Genomic DNA, 14,998 nt, shown 5'->3' with positions numbered 1-14,998 from the left:
ACCAGAGCAGGGCAGCTTCATTCAGAATCCATTCATAATATGTGTAGTCTATACTGTGTTTGAACATGAACGCATGATCTATTACTGTCCATCAATTCGTAAAGCATATTTAAAGTGGTTGTAAAGTCAGAAAGTTTTTTTTATCCTAATGCATTAAGATAAAAAGTCTTCTGTGTGAAGCATCCCCCCTGATACTTGAGCCCCCATCTAGATCCAGCTATGTTGCAGGAGTGTCTTAGCTGCCCGGGACTCCCTTCCCCATTGGCTTAGACAGTAGCGTGAACTCCACTGGCTCCTGCTGCTGTCAATCAGTCAGCCAATGTGGAGAGAAAGGGGTAGGGCCGCGGCTCTGTGTCTGAATGGACAAAGGGAGCTCTGGCTTGGGTGCCCCTATAGCAAGCTGCATGCTTTGGGCGCAGCCAACAGGGGGAAGGGGCCAGGCGCACTGAAGAGGGACCTGAGAAAAGGGTGGTCTGAGCTGCTCTGTGCAAAACCACTGCACAGAGCAGGTAAGTATAACATGTTTGTTATTTTTAACTAAAGACCAATACTTTAGTATCACTTTAAATCCAAAACGTATTTTTTTAAGTTTTGGATAAAGTGGTGTAGGAATTAAACCCCTGTCAGTTTTTCTTTCGTTAATTGATGGACACAGCAGCTGATATTGGTAACCATTGGGTTATACTGCCCCCCACAGGCATAGGAAACTAGGCAGAAAGTCTGACTATGCCTATGGGCAGTCCCGAGGGTGGGGGGTATACTCCCTCTCTCTGCTACAGGTACTCAGTTTTTTTTTTTCTGCCTAATCAGGAGTAAGGACCTAGTTCCTTGCTGGGATCTCTGGTCCTGGTAAGTTTCTTTTTTTCTCTTATAAAAGAGAAATTTTTCTTCTGTTTTTTTACCTGATAGATCTACAATCAATTGCCGGGCTGGATAATCTAGATCCAGTGGTCACCCCAGTCTGGCCAGCAAGTGCGCAGATCTCAGCTCCGCGCTAGGTCAGCCCCGACATAACCTCACCGGACAGGGGCTAGCCTGGGAGTTAAATGCCTCGCGAGGTCGCATACGACCGGGTCTCAGCCCGAGTCGCAGTATCCTGCCTGGTCAACAGCCCCCCCATTTCGATGGCAAGGGGTTCTGTCTTGAGCAGTGCCCACCTGGTTCCTGGTATGGTGAATAGCTGTCCCCCCTCTCCCCCTGGAGGGTTTTGGGGTGGACGTGGGCCCCTCCTTGGGACAGTTGGACCCTCCCTTCCCGTCAGGCACCCCCATTCTTCTATCAGCAGCCCTGGCGGGGGGGGGCGGGGGTTGTACCTGGTAGGGGCTCCTGCCAGGACCTGTCCTTGAGGCCTAGTGATCCCTCCTGGATCCCTGGGATTCAGCAGACGTGGGTCTCCCTGCTTGGTCTGTGACCACATGCGCAGAATCTTCACATAGTGAGAATTATTCCTCCACATCTGCAACTGCGCACGAAAAGGCGCTGGTGAAAGCACTGATTGTATCTGTGTGTGAGACTTTAAAGATGGAGGATGCAACTGCGACGGAGGCGTCCAGAGCAGCAAAGCTGTTTCCTTTCCCCACCTATTTTGACAGAATTGTCGCTAAAGAGTGGGGGCAACCAAAGCACACCCTTGGGGTCCCTAAGCGATTTGCTGGGCGATACCCCTATAAGTAGTCCCTTGTTAAGAAGTGGACTGTTCCACCGGTGGTGGACCCTCCCGTTTCCAGATTGAACAAGGCAACCATGATTCCGGTTGAAGTGTCTCCGGCCTTTAAGGATCCGGCTGACAGGAAGGTGGAGGCTGTGGCCCGCAATATGTACACTTCGGCTGGTTCGGCACTAAGGCCAGTATTCACCATTGCCCTGGTGTCACAAGCTCTAAGTTGGCTAAGCTTTTACGCTGTCACCTGGAGGGAGAACAGCTCCCCCCTGCCTTTGCTGAGCTGGCGGACCAGCTGGTCCAGGGGCTGCAGTTTATCTGTGATGCTTCTTTGGATGTGGCTCCCCTAGTGGCTTGGCTCTCTGTTTCAGCAGTGGTCCTTCAACATTTCTTTTGGTTTAAATGCTGGTCTGCGGACCAGACTTCTAAAAAGGCCTTGACTGATCTCCCCTTTGAAGGAGATCGCCTGTTTGGAGCTACCCTGGATGACATCATTAAAGGTCTCACAGGGGGAAAGAGTACATTTCTTCCGCAGGCTACTAAGGGCAAGGACCCTTGTCATAGATGTGGGTCCTCCTTCCCGGCTCATAAGAAGTTTTTTCATCCCTCAGGGTTGACTGACAAGGGCTCGAAGTCTTTCAGGGCCTCCTCTGGAGGATCAAAAAGAGGCTTGGTCTGGCAACCCGAGAGCGGGCTTCTCCAGACCTGCGGACAAGGCTCCTTCAGCATAAAGGTGCGCCCTCACCTGTATCAGGGGTGGGGGGACGTCTTCGCTGGTTTCCAGACCTGTGGACTTCCCTGGTACAAGAGAAGTAAGTCCACAAAGTCATTTGGTCCGGCTACAAGATCAAGTTTTGCTCTTGTTCCTCAGCAAGGTTCTTTCCTTCCAACTTGCGCCTGTCCCCGGACCCCTTACAGGGTTTGTTTGGGGCGGTACAAGACCTGTTATTTCAAGGGTTGATTGTCCCAGCTCTGACTTCAAAATGTGTTCAGGGTTTTTACTGAAACCGTTTTACAGTTCCCAGAAAGGAAGGCAAGGTACGTCCAATCCTGGACCTCAAGGTGCTGAACTGCTTTGTGCGGGTATGAAGTTCAGGATTCAGGATGGAGTCTATTTGCACGGTGGTGGGATTCCTGCTTCAGGGGGGTTTTCTTGCCTCTATGGACATCAAGGATGCTTGCCTTCACAGTACATATGTGCCGGTCACCAGCACTTGCTCCGCTTTGTCGTTGGAGTGGAGCATTATCAGTTTGTGGAATTACCCTTTGGTCTCGCCTCTGCTCCTCGGATCTTCACAAAAGTGTCATCCCCGGTGCTAACATTGTTACGCCAATGGGGGATCGCGGTACTGGGCTACTTGGAAGACCACCTTCTGCTAGCAGAGTCTCCTATTTCACTGGTGGAAAACCTGGAAATCACCATATGAACTCTGAGGGAGTTTGGCTGGATTCTGAATTTTCAGAAGTCTGCTCTGGTTCCGTCCACAAAGCTGGACTATCTGGGTGTGATTCTGGACTAGGCCTTAGCCAGAGTGCTCCTTCCTCTGAACAAACTCCAGAAACTGCAGGCTGTATATGTCTCCTGCTGTCCAGCAGATGGTCATCTCTCCGGAGTTGCATGCGGGTGCTTGGCCTGATGGTGTCTACCTTTGAGGTGGTTCCGTTTGTACAGTTCCTTACGGGGTCCCTGCAAAGGTAGATTCTGGCCAAATGGGACAAGACTCTGGAGTCTCTGGACGATCAGATCTGGCTGAGCCGGGGGAACGAAGGAGTGGCTCCGTGCAGTCAGTATCGTCTGATTTACGCCTTCCCTCCTCTCAAGCTTCTCCCAAGACTTCTATGCAGGATCGAGGCAAAAGGGATCGAATCATCTTAGTGGCTCTGGGCTGACCTCGCCGGGCTTGGTACGCCGATCTGGTGCGGCTGGTCGGTGACGTTCCTTGGAAGCTTCCTCTCAGGGAGGATCTGCTGTCCCAAGGACCAATCTTACATCCTGCTTTACAGTCGCTGGCTTTGACGGCTTGACTGTTGAATGCCAGGTGCTGATGGATAGAGATTTGTCTGAGTCGGTGATTCCAACGCTGTTAAAAGCTAGGAAATCTGCTTCAAGGAAGATCTACGTTGAAGTCGTACATTGCGTGGTGTGAGTCTCTTGGGGTTCATCTGCGCTCTTTCTCGGTGGCTCCGGTCTTGACCTTCCTTCAATGGGGGGTTGAGCAGAAACTGGCCTTGAGTACTAGGGTACTAAAGGGCAGGTGTCGGCCTTAGTGGTCTTCTTTCAACGGCCCTTGGCCACATACTCCCTGGTGCGTACTTTTCGTCAGGGAGTTAGGCACTTGGCCCCTCCAGTGCTGTCTCCGTTGCCGCCTTGGGACCTCAATCTGGTGCTCTCAGTCCTCCAGAAGCTTTTGAGAATCTTCGGGAGATTCCCCTGCTTACGCTATCCCAGAAGGTGGCCTTCTTGGTGGCTATCACCTCTGCATGCAGGATGTGGGAATTGGTGGCATTATCCTGAAGTTCACCTAACTTGGTGGTTCACAGAGATAAGGTGGTTCTTCGTCCCTGTTCGTCGTCTTCCAATGGTCGTCTCTGATTTTCATTTGAATGAAGACATTGTGTTCCCTTCCCTGTGTCCCAGGCCAAAACATCCGAAGGAAATTGCCTTGCATGCCTTGGATGTGGTCCAGGCAATTAGGATGTACCTGGCCGCTACGGAGTCTTTTAGGAAGTCAGACTCACTATTTGTACTCACGGATGGACCTCGGAGGGTTGACCGCTTCCTCTGCGACCATTTCCAGATGGATCGGACAGGCAGTGATTCAGGCCTATTCCATTAGGGGTCAGGTTCCTTCCTTCCCTGTTTAGGCACACTCTATACGGCGCTTAGTGCCTCCTAGGCATTCCGTCATTAGTCGTCAGTGATGCAGGTTTGCAAGGCAGCCACCTGGTCGTCTGTGCACACTTTCACAAAGTTTTATAACGTGGATGTGTTGCCATCTATGGATGCTTCTTTTGGCCGCAAGGTTTTGCAGGCTGCTGTTTAGAGGACCTGGTCCTCTTTGAGGGTGTATTTTTTCAGGTGACCGCCAGTTGTTTATGGTTGAATTTCACGTTACATAGTTACATAGTTACATAGTTAGTGAGGCTGAAAAAAGACACAAGTCCATCCAGTTCAACCTATGATGTGTGTGTGTGTGTTTGCTTTTAACCGTACATTGTATACCCCTGTATACGTTACCTGATTGGCTACGGTTTAGCCTTGGGAATTTTTTCTTGCCTTTTCCACTTCTCATGTTTGACACTGCTTTGGGAAATCCCAATGATCAAGAAGATAAGGAGCTGTGTCCTTCAATGAATAAAAGAGAAAATGGGATTTTTTTACTTACCGTAAAATCCATTTCTCTGATGTTCATTGACAGACACAGCGCCCACCCCTTTGTGGAGTTGGCTTTCTTCTGACACTGCTTGTAACAACAAAACTGATTGCCTGTAGCTAAGAGTGGGAGTATACCCCCTGGGACTACCCTATAGGCGTAGTCAAGCTTTTTCCTGCCTAGTGTCCTACTCCTGTAGGGGCAGTATAACCCAATGGTCAAGAAGATAAGGAGCTGTGTCCGTCAATGAGCTTTAGAGAAATGGATTTTATGGGAAGTCAAAAATCCCATTCTTTTTCACTGTCTGGGTCCCATTGGGAAGATTTCCCTTCTTGTCCTATAGACACAATATGAAGAGAGAAGAAACCTCTCCAAAGTGAGGAAAATATCTTCTTGGTTGTCACAAGTGTCTGTTCCTCTTGTGATGGTAAATTTAAATTTTTGAATTTTCCCACTCTTTTAGTCCCAGGAACAGTGATGACTATGACAATTTAGAGGGTAAATCTCTCCAGCAGGGACACAGACACCAATGAAAAATTGGCAGCTATGCTAACCCTTTACTGCTGTATCCAAAACTAAAAAAATATACTTTACCATATACTCCCAAGGTCCATAAATAATTAATTGACTTTTCCAAACACTGCGGTTTCCTGCAACCTATTTTCTTCGACTTGACATGCTATATCATTCAAAATGTGAGATTATATGACAGGTTCTGCTGATAGAAGCAGTGACAGAATGCCATATCCATTGAATGACTTCCTTAATTGCAACCAAGCAGTAATGAGTTGATCTAGTTGCCTGATTACTGCCATCTAAAATAGGTGTATAAGTAGACTGGCTGGAGGCCTTTGACTCCCCCCCCCCCCCCCCCACCCCAAACTACAGTTAATGGTAAGCGCATTTAGTGCTTGAGCATTAATTTTAACGGCCAGAATAAATTCTGAAATTAAATATTGCCCAAGTTCTTGACATGTCTAAATGCATTACACGCATTTACAAGCATCAAGTTGTTTTGTTTTTTCCGCCAAAACGCCATTGCCAGCAGGAAAGGCGTCTAGGAGAAATTGTCAAAGCATCTAGTGTCCGTGAGGCCTAAAGCTGTAAACCCACCCACATGAATACTAAGATATTCACATAGTTAAACTAAGCAAAATAGGACCAGGTTGGTTATGATGCTATATGCCTTTTCTCACAATCATTTTTATATTAGGATTAAAGGTAAAACCCATTTAGATGGCAAAGTAATTATCTCTAGTTGTAGTTTAAGACCTCCACTAGATAATCATTGGAGATGTGTCATACTTCTTGGACCAGCAACAGGAAATGGCCAGCACCAATTATGGGAGCACCTACTTTTAAAGCATAGTTACATAGTCTGGTTGAAAAAAAAGACACAAGTCCATCCAGTTCAACCGAAAAAAAAAAAAGCCGAAATGGCTCCAACATTTTTGCCGTGTTTCAGATCTTTGTAGGACTGATTTTGAAACCCACAGCTATTGGAAAATGGTCAGTAATAGACCTGAAATGTTACATTGATGTTCAAACTTTTCCTGTTGTAACAGTGTATGCGGATATACTTTTTTTTTTTTTTTTTTTTTAAATAAAATGTTTCCTCTTACCAGTGATGTTGCTCTTGTGACGGCTGAATTGAAAGAATTCTACTGCTACAAATAGACCTTGTTCTGGCCATTTTATGTTGCTGTCGGATCTAATCTCTAGGACCCTAAAGAGGTGACCACAGCATAGGGCATTTCTTGGTGAAAGTAAAGCCACCCTAGTCTGTGCTATAGACCCTTTGATGTCTGTACCATTACAGAAGTTACCTCACCACTTAGACCCCACACTGCGCCCGCAGCCAGCAATTGAAAGTGCTTTGTATTGTGAACAGTTGGTTACTAAATGGTGTGCCTCCTGCTCCCTTTTTACAGTGCTGGGGATTGGCTGCTTAAAGTGGTTCCAAAGGCAGAAGGTTTTTACCTTTTAGGCATGATGGCAAAAAAAACCTTCTGCATGCAGCTGACCCCCCCCCCCCCTCCAAGTATTTACCTGAGCCCGATCTCAATCCAGCAATGTACACAAAAGCTGCTGCTTTCTGCCTCCTCATTGGCTGAGACACAGCAGCGGGAGCCAGTGAATGAGGGAGTGGGGCTGAGCCCCGTTCTGTGTGACTGTGTGTGACGTTCTGTGGGACACAGAACAGGGCTCGGGAGGGAGCATGCATGAGTGCCCCCATAGCAACTCCGCAGAGGGGAGGAGCCCAGAGCCATTGTAGGTAGACGTGTCACATATTCCCCTATACCCAGAAATACTGTCTTTTTTTTTTTTTTTTTTCATAAAATCGGAGCAGTAAGGTAAGTATAAGCACCAGAGACTACATGGCTCAGGATGAGGGCGATGGGTGAGGGTTTTTTTTTTTTTTTTTGCCACATTATTTATTTTAAATGAGAGAAGTGTAATCTTTCAGTTTTGAACAATGGTGATCAATTATTACTATTCTATAGTAGAAAATATATAACCGGTATAAAACTAATGAAGGTCGTCCCTTTTTTTTTTTTTTTTCTATTTTAGTGTTTTATGAATACCAGAGAACGTACAACCGAGAGCTGGAGAAAAGCATCTGCCGGGAAATGTCTGGGGATCTGGAGAGCGGAATGCTTGCAGTAGGTAAGTAGCTTGACCTAGTTCTACACATTGCCACTTGACGTCCCAAATACACTGCAGAGCCGTGGAATGCCAGTCAAGCTTAGCTTGTGGCCATATGTCTGGAATTTGTGTCTCTTTATAACTACATAGTCCTGTGTGCACCTGTTTCACAATTCTAAATACAGACTCTGTTACCTTCTATATAGTATCAGCATTATATTGTGAGCTCTGGTTACTTCTATTTGTGCTGTTAATGATCTCTTTGCAGCTTTTGTTGATGCTAATGTGGATTGTTTCTCCTTTTTCCTTAATTGTTTATAAGCTTCCTGAAGAATCTGGTAATTCCGAGCTCACTCATGTCTCCTTGGATCCATTTTGCAGTGTTGTAGTGACATGTTGAGTGGCCTTTATAAAGCCAGCACTGATCCAAAATAGACATCATTAATTTTGATCATCCTCTTTTCTTAGTAATAAAAAAATGTGTGTGTGACTAGAACATAGAAATAATTTTGTACACTGGGTACTTGCATTCCTGTTTTATAAACTATAGAACATTATATTTTTTTATTTCAAATGTATCTCTCCTCGCAGTTATTACTTCTGAGGCTTCTATCTAGCACCAGAAGGCTGCTGTATGTACAGTATCTATGTATGAAACTTAGCTGCCCCTTCCCCTTTCTGGCAATATCTTATTTAGATTTAGCATAGGCGCTGCAACAGTGTCCAAATTGTCAGTATTAGAACTAAAGAAACAGTCTTGACAAAATTAAAAGGACAATTCTGTTTTTTGGAGCTGGCTTTATGAATGTTGCTTAGCTTTCTGTAAGGGCTTGTACAGATGGGCTCTGAATGAAAATGGCCAGCATCCCAGGCAGTATTAGAAGAAGCACACATTTGTACTGAGCCACATTAACAGCAGCCTGAACATCACATGCAGTATTAGGAGCCACACACATTTGTACTGAACCACATTCAGAGCAGCCTTGACATCAGACGCAGTATTAGAAGCAGTACACATTTGTACTGAGACACATTCACAGCAGCCTGGACATCACATGCAGTATTAGAAGAAGCACACATTTGTACTGAGCCACATTCACAGCAGCCTGAACATCACATGCAGTATTAGGAGCCACACACATTTGTACTGAACCACATTCAGAGCAGCCTGGACATCACACGCAGTATTAGAAGCAGTACACATTTGTACTGAGACACATTCACAAAAGTCTGAACATCACATGCAGTATTAGAAGCCACACACATTTGTACTGAGACACATTCACAAAAGTCTGAACATCACATGCAGTATTAGAAGCCACACACATTTGTACTTAACCACATTCAGAGCAGCCTGGACATCACATGCAGTATCAGAAGCAGTACACATTTGTACTGAACCACATTCACAGCTGCCTGGACATCACATGCAGTATTAGAAGCTGCAAACATTTGTACTGAGACACATTCACAGCAGCCTGGACGTAACATGCAGTATTAGAAGCTGCACACATTTGTACTGAACCACATTCAGAGCAGCCTGGACATCACATGCAGTATTAGAAGCTGCACACATTTGTACTGAGACACATTCACAGCTGCCTGGACATCACATGCAGTATTAGAAGCCTCAAACATTTGTACTGAGCCACATTCACAGCTGCTTGGACATCACATGCAGTATTAGAAGCTACACACATTTGTACTGAACCAAATTCAGAGCAGCCTGGACATCACATGCAGTATTGGAAGCCGCAGACATTTGTACTGAACCACATTCAGAGCAGCCTGGACATCACATGCAGTATTGGAAGCCGCAGAAATTTGTACTGAACCTCATTCAGAGCAGCCTGGACATCACACGCAGTATTAGAAGCCACACACATTTTGTGCTGAGCCAGATTCAGAGAAGGCTTTTAGAGGGACTTTTGGCTGGTAGCAGCACTTGGAGCCAAGCGTTGCCATTTAGAGGCTGTATGTACGAGCCCTTAGCGTGTGATTTCTCTCTCCATTCATTGCAGTTGTGTTTATTTGTTACATGATCATATTGTGTCTCTTTTCTTTTATCAAGGTAAGGTATGATCATTGGACACAATATCAGATTAAATAGATATTCTACTGATGTATTAAATATATTAGCATTTTTTTAATGGACGAATATCTGTGCCTCTGCATAAAGGAACATACTGCATTTGAATGAGGCTTAGTTTAATCAAAAATGTGCTTTTTCAGATAATCTTAAATTTTACATACTTGTGCAGTACTCACCACAGTATGGGGGGAAAAAAGTGTGTGTATGTATGTATGTATGTATGTATGTATGTATGTATGTATATGTATATGTATATGTATATATATATATATATATATATATATATAATATTTTTTTTTTGTATGGGGCACCTGTATAGTTGTCTATGAGTAAAACGGCCAATTAAAGTAATTTCGGAATTACATTTAAAACTTGTATTAAATCATTTAAAAAAGAAAATATAGGTGCATAGGTTGGTAATATAAGTACTGTCAAAGGGTTACTGGCACACAGACGAAGTAGAGGAGTCTCTGTCTAGGGTGGTAGGGGTGTGATCTGTTGCTGGTGGTATGAAGATCTGTACCTGCCAGAAGGACCTGGCTTTTTTTTTTTTTTTTTTTTTTTTTTTTTTTTTTGCAAATATAAAAACTTTATTGAAGCACGAAGTGGCAACCACAAAATAACTTACAAAAACAATTTAGACATGGCAAAAAAAGTCTGCAAGATACGTAAACAAACAGAAGGTAATGGCAATGCCACGCTATGTATGTACAGTCATTGCCTCTTGTCATTTTAGAATTTTTTAGAAAGAGGAAAGAAAAAAGAATGGGCGACAGAAAGCTGTCACCCTTATTGGTTAGGGAAGAAAATAGAGGGAGGGAGAGAGAGGGAGGAGAAAAGTTAGATGGGGCTTTTGTCAATGGCAGAAAGGATCGGGGGGACTGCTACAGGTATGGGCACCTCTAAATGCCAACAAATTATGCTTGCAGCAGTTTACATCCCCCTCCCCCCTTCCTGTCGGTAATAAAATATATACCAAATATGTACAATGTGTACAATGTGTAATATGTTGTGGCATGTATAAATTTTCAGGTTACTAAATAACTCCGAATATAAAAGGCTATAATAACCATGACACATTTGGAGTAGAACTTTATTCAGGATACTGATTGAGCTTACTTTGTCTTTTTCAGTAAAATGCCTTAGAAACACACCAGCATTCTTTGCAGAACGACTCTACAAAGCAATGAAGGTAAGTCACAGAAAGATATTCCAAACAAACATCTTTCACTGGAGCACAGATATCCTCAACTATTTACTACCATCGAACAGCCCCCTTCTGAACCGTTATATTATCCATACAGGAACCAGTTTTCCTAGCTTTTTAGCTATGTATGCTAAGAAGACATGTTAAATTTAAATGAGAAATGTGACAGTGCTGTGTCGAAAAAAGTGTAGTATGCCATGGTTTTGTCATGTTGTCAGTGGTGTGTAAGGAAAAGTTTTTATCTGACTCATCTTTGTTTTGTGTGCAGGGTGCTGGGACAAAAGATAAAACCCTGATCCGTATCATGGTATCCCGTAGCGAAGTAGATTTGCTGGATATCCGCCAAGAGTACAAGAGGATGTATGGCAAGTCGCTGTACACCGATATCACGGTAAGGCCTTTGTATGCATTGCTATTAACACATTACTCGGAAGTGTGCACACAGCAGTGCAGTGTAAAAAACTAGAACTGGATAGGAACTGCAAATGTCCTTTTCTGTTACCCAGAAGCTGCATAGCAATTGATGGTAAAGCACAGTACATAAAGATATATGCAAAATAAGTCCTTATCTTTAAATGTTTTCTATGTTCCAAAGCTTCCATTACATTGTGAGTCTGTTCCAAGAAACTTGATGCCATGTAACACATAAATGCAGTCCCACTGCATTGGGCTTTTTTCTGTGGTGGCTGCATATTTGCGTGTCTCACTTTGTGCTGGTAACGCGCTGCACAGCGCGCTCCCAGCACAGAGAGCAGGTTCTCATTGAGAGCTCCATGCTCTGTACTAATGTTTGGGACCCAGAACTCCTGATTCCAGATCACCTGATCGCTGTGGTAGCCTCTGATTGAGATCAGTCACTGTAAAGCCAAAGCATCTTTGGTGGTAGGGTATGGTAGTAACAAGAAATATATACAGCTAAATTTAAAAATATATATTTTTTTTTTACTATTTTGGGACCGTTTTCCTTTGATAATAAGTAGTGTGATGATATGTAGGGTTTTACAAACACATGTCAAAGTTGCAAAATTGTGCTCAGGCATTAAGATTTGTTTTACACTTAGGCGTGAAGGGGTTATTGATCTTTATTTAGGAACTGTCATCCCTGGGTTTGAAAATAATTATTTTTCTCTACTGTACTTGGACTAATCGTATGGCAAAAGAAGGGATTTTTGAAGGTGTGTGGGTGTGTATACAGGTGCATCTCAAAAATTTGAATATCTTCAAAAAGTTAATTTATTTTGGTAATTTAATTCAATTCAACAAGTGAAACTCCTTTATTTTATATAGATGCATTACACACAGAGTGATATATTTCAAGCATTTCCTTTTTCTTTTTTTTTTTTGACAATTATGACTTACAGCCAATGAAAACCCAAAATTGAGCATCTCAGAAAATTAGAATATTACATAAGACCAATTAAAAAAGGACTTTTAATACAGAAATGTTGGCTTACTGAAAAGTATGTCCATGACAGTATAGTATGAATTACTGCATCAATACGGCGTGGCAATTTTCCACGGACTGTGGAAAATGTTACATTTTATTTGGAAATCAAGATCCCAGAGTCTGGAGAAAGAGTGGAGGGGAACAGAATCCAAGTTGCATGAGGTCCAGTGTGAAGTTTCCACAGTCAGTGATGATTTGGGAAGACATGTCTTCTGCTGGTGTTGGTCCATTGTGTTTTATCAGGTCCAAAGTCAGCGCAGCCCTCTATCAGGAAATTCTAGAGCACTTCATGCTTTCCTCTGCTTACCAGCTTTATGGAGATGTGGATTTCAGTTTCCAGCAGGACTTGGCACCTGCCCACACTGCCAAAAGTACCAATACTTGGTTTAATCATGACATCACTGTGATTGATTGGCCAGCAAACTCACTTGACCTAAACCCCATAGAGAATCTGTGGGGTATTGTCAAGAAGAAGATGAGAGACACTAGACCCATCGATGCAGACAAATTGAAGGCCACTATCAAAGAAACCTGGTCTTCCATAACACTTCAGCAGTGCCACAGGTTGATTGCCTTCATGCCATGCCATAATAATGCAGTAATTCATGCAAAAGGAGCCCAGACCAAGTATTGAGTGCATACTATACTGTACATGGACATACTTTTCAGTAAGACAACATTTCTGTATGAAAAATTGTTATTTTTATTCTTCTATAATATTCTAATTTTCTGAGATAATGAGTTTTGGGTTTTCACTAGCTGTAATCCATAATCATCAAAATTTAAAAGAAAGAAATGCTTGAAATATATCACTCTGTGTGTAACGTATCTATATGCAATATATGAGTTTCACTTTTTGAATTGAAATACTGAAATCTATTAACTTTTTGATGATCTATTTTTTTTGATATGCACCTGTATGTGTATGTATATACAGTATATCCTGCAGGGATTTGGGAAATCTCTTTAGAAACAGTTTGTACATCTTTCCTTGTCTTTTATAGGGGGACACATCTGGAGATTACAGGAAAATCCTACTGAAGCTTTGTAATGGCAGTGACTAAGCACGTCCTTCATCCTGAATGTTTTCTTGGCTTTTTTTTTCTCCTTCACATTTTCTTATGAAGCATGGACATGCCTTGAGTTGGGTACCCTATAATATGAAAAGAAACATTTTGACATCGGACTATTGAACCACGAACTTGTCCTTCATAATTGTGTTACTTCATAAAATCAGTGCCAGAAGCAGTGATGATTTACAATGTGCTGTAATCCAGAACAGTCAGTTATATTTCAGGTTACTGCAGTCAGGTAAACAGATGGCTTAGACTTGATTGCAGTAGATTACTGATCTTTGTAAATCAGCACTGATTTTTTTTTTTTTTTGCCTTCGCTCATTGAATGAAAATCAAATACATCTTACACTTTTTGATCTGAAGTGTAGAGAGATGACGTGTATAGTCAGATCCCTCTAAATGGACACATTCACAGAGATTTACTAAACCTGGTGCACACAGAATCTGGTGCAGCTCTGCATAGTAACCAATAAGCTTCTAACTAAAACTTGTTCAATTAAGCTTTTACAATAAAAACTGGAAGCTGATTGGTTAATATGCACAACTGCACCAGATTCTGTGTGCACCAGTTTTAGTAAATCCCCACCATTGGAACATGTTTTACGTTCTCATCTCTTCATATTAAATTGTTCAGATTATTCCAATGTCTTTTTTTCTCTCTGTTATGTGTGTCTATAAAACAGCCAGTTTTCTTCAACGCAGTTCTCTCTCTTTGAAACATGGACAGTGTAGTGCATAGGCTGCTAACCTATTCTTGGATATTTCGTGGAAATGTCTAACTAGGACAATCCCTATGGTGACACACAGGCTTGCTTATCATTTTGTACTTCACAAGTTGATGTTGTGAATAAAGCTCAACACCCTCTCCTTTTTTGTGGATAAAATGGGGGAGGGATACAAGCTCTGCCAACATTTTATGACCAGGGCTGCCATTAGGTAGATTTCTCCTCACTTCCCTTTTATTTATTAGGGTTAGACAAAACAAGTCTGGAAAGCTACTCAGTGGAGACAGACAGCAGTGTCCTCTGAGGCGGTGTTTCTTTTGCAGTTTGTGTCCCTTTTGGGGTGACTTGTCCTTGTGTAGGACGTTAGACACAACATGACATGGGGAGGGGAGTAATCCGCACAAAGGTGGCAAAGACACTATTTACAATTTTGCATATGTTCCAACCCTTCCACATCTAGGTCAACATCTGAAAACATTTTGGCTGCTTGTAGGTTTTAAAGCAATTTACCAGGCCCCAAAGGCATGATTCAAAAGTAACTGAAATATATATATAATTTTAATAGAGCACAAAATTGTAGTTGTATGCTCCACAGCAGCCAGGCAGGTGTTAGCCTGGAACAGGTTAGTGTGGACATAAATGACAGTCAAGTTTAATTAGGGTGGAAATGAATACCCAGGTAATTAAAAAGACAAGTCCTTTTCGTAAAAGGAGAATATGGTTAGCCATGTAAGTGGAGAGAAGTTGCTTGGATTCTAGGATAGGTTAGGT

The 14,998-nt window shown here is 43.0% G+C and overlaps 1 protein-coding gene across 1 annotated transcript in view; it reads left to right on the top strand.

Annotated features, from left to right (window-relative positions):
• Positions 1-14,621, top strand: part of ANXA11 (annexin A11) — a 112,046-nt gene extending 97,425 nt beyond the window's left edge. The window contains exons 12-15 of the mRNA XM_082268204.1: positions 7,606-7,701; positions 10,906-10,964; positions 11,248-11,370; positions 13,431-14,621. Of these exons, the coding sequence (XP_082124330.1) occupies positions 7,606-7,701; positions 10,906-10,964; positions 11,248-11,370; positions 13,431-13,490 (338 nt within the window). The 3' untranslated portion in view covers positions 13,491-14,621. The remainder of the gene's footprint in view (positions 1-7,605; positions 7,702-10,905; positions 10,965-11,247; positions 11,371-13,430) is intronic.
• The last annotated feature ends 377 nt before the right edge of the window (positions 14,622-14,998 follow it).

Source organism: Pelophylax lessonae, assembly GCF_965119305.1.
Source record: "Pelophylax lessonae genome assembly, chromosome: 9".
Classification (NCBI taxonomy): Eukaryota; Metazoa; Chordata; class Amphibia; order Anura; family Ranidae; genus Pelophylax; species Pelophylax lessonae.
This window is presented reverse-complemented; position numbering and strand designations above follow the sequence as displayed.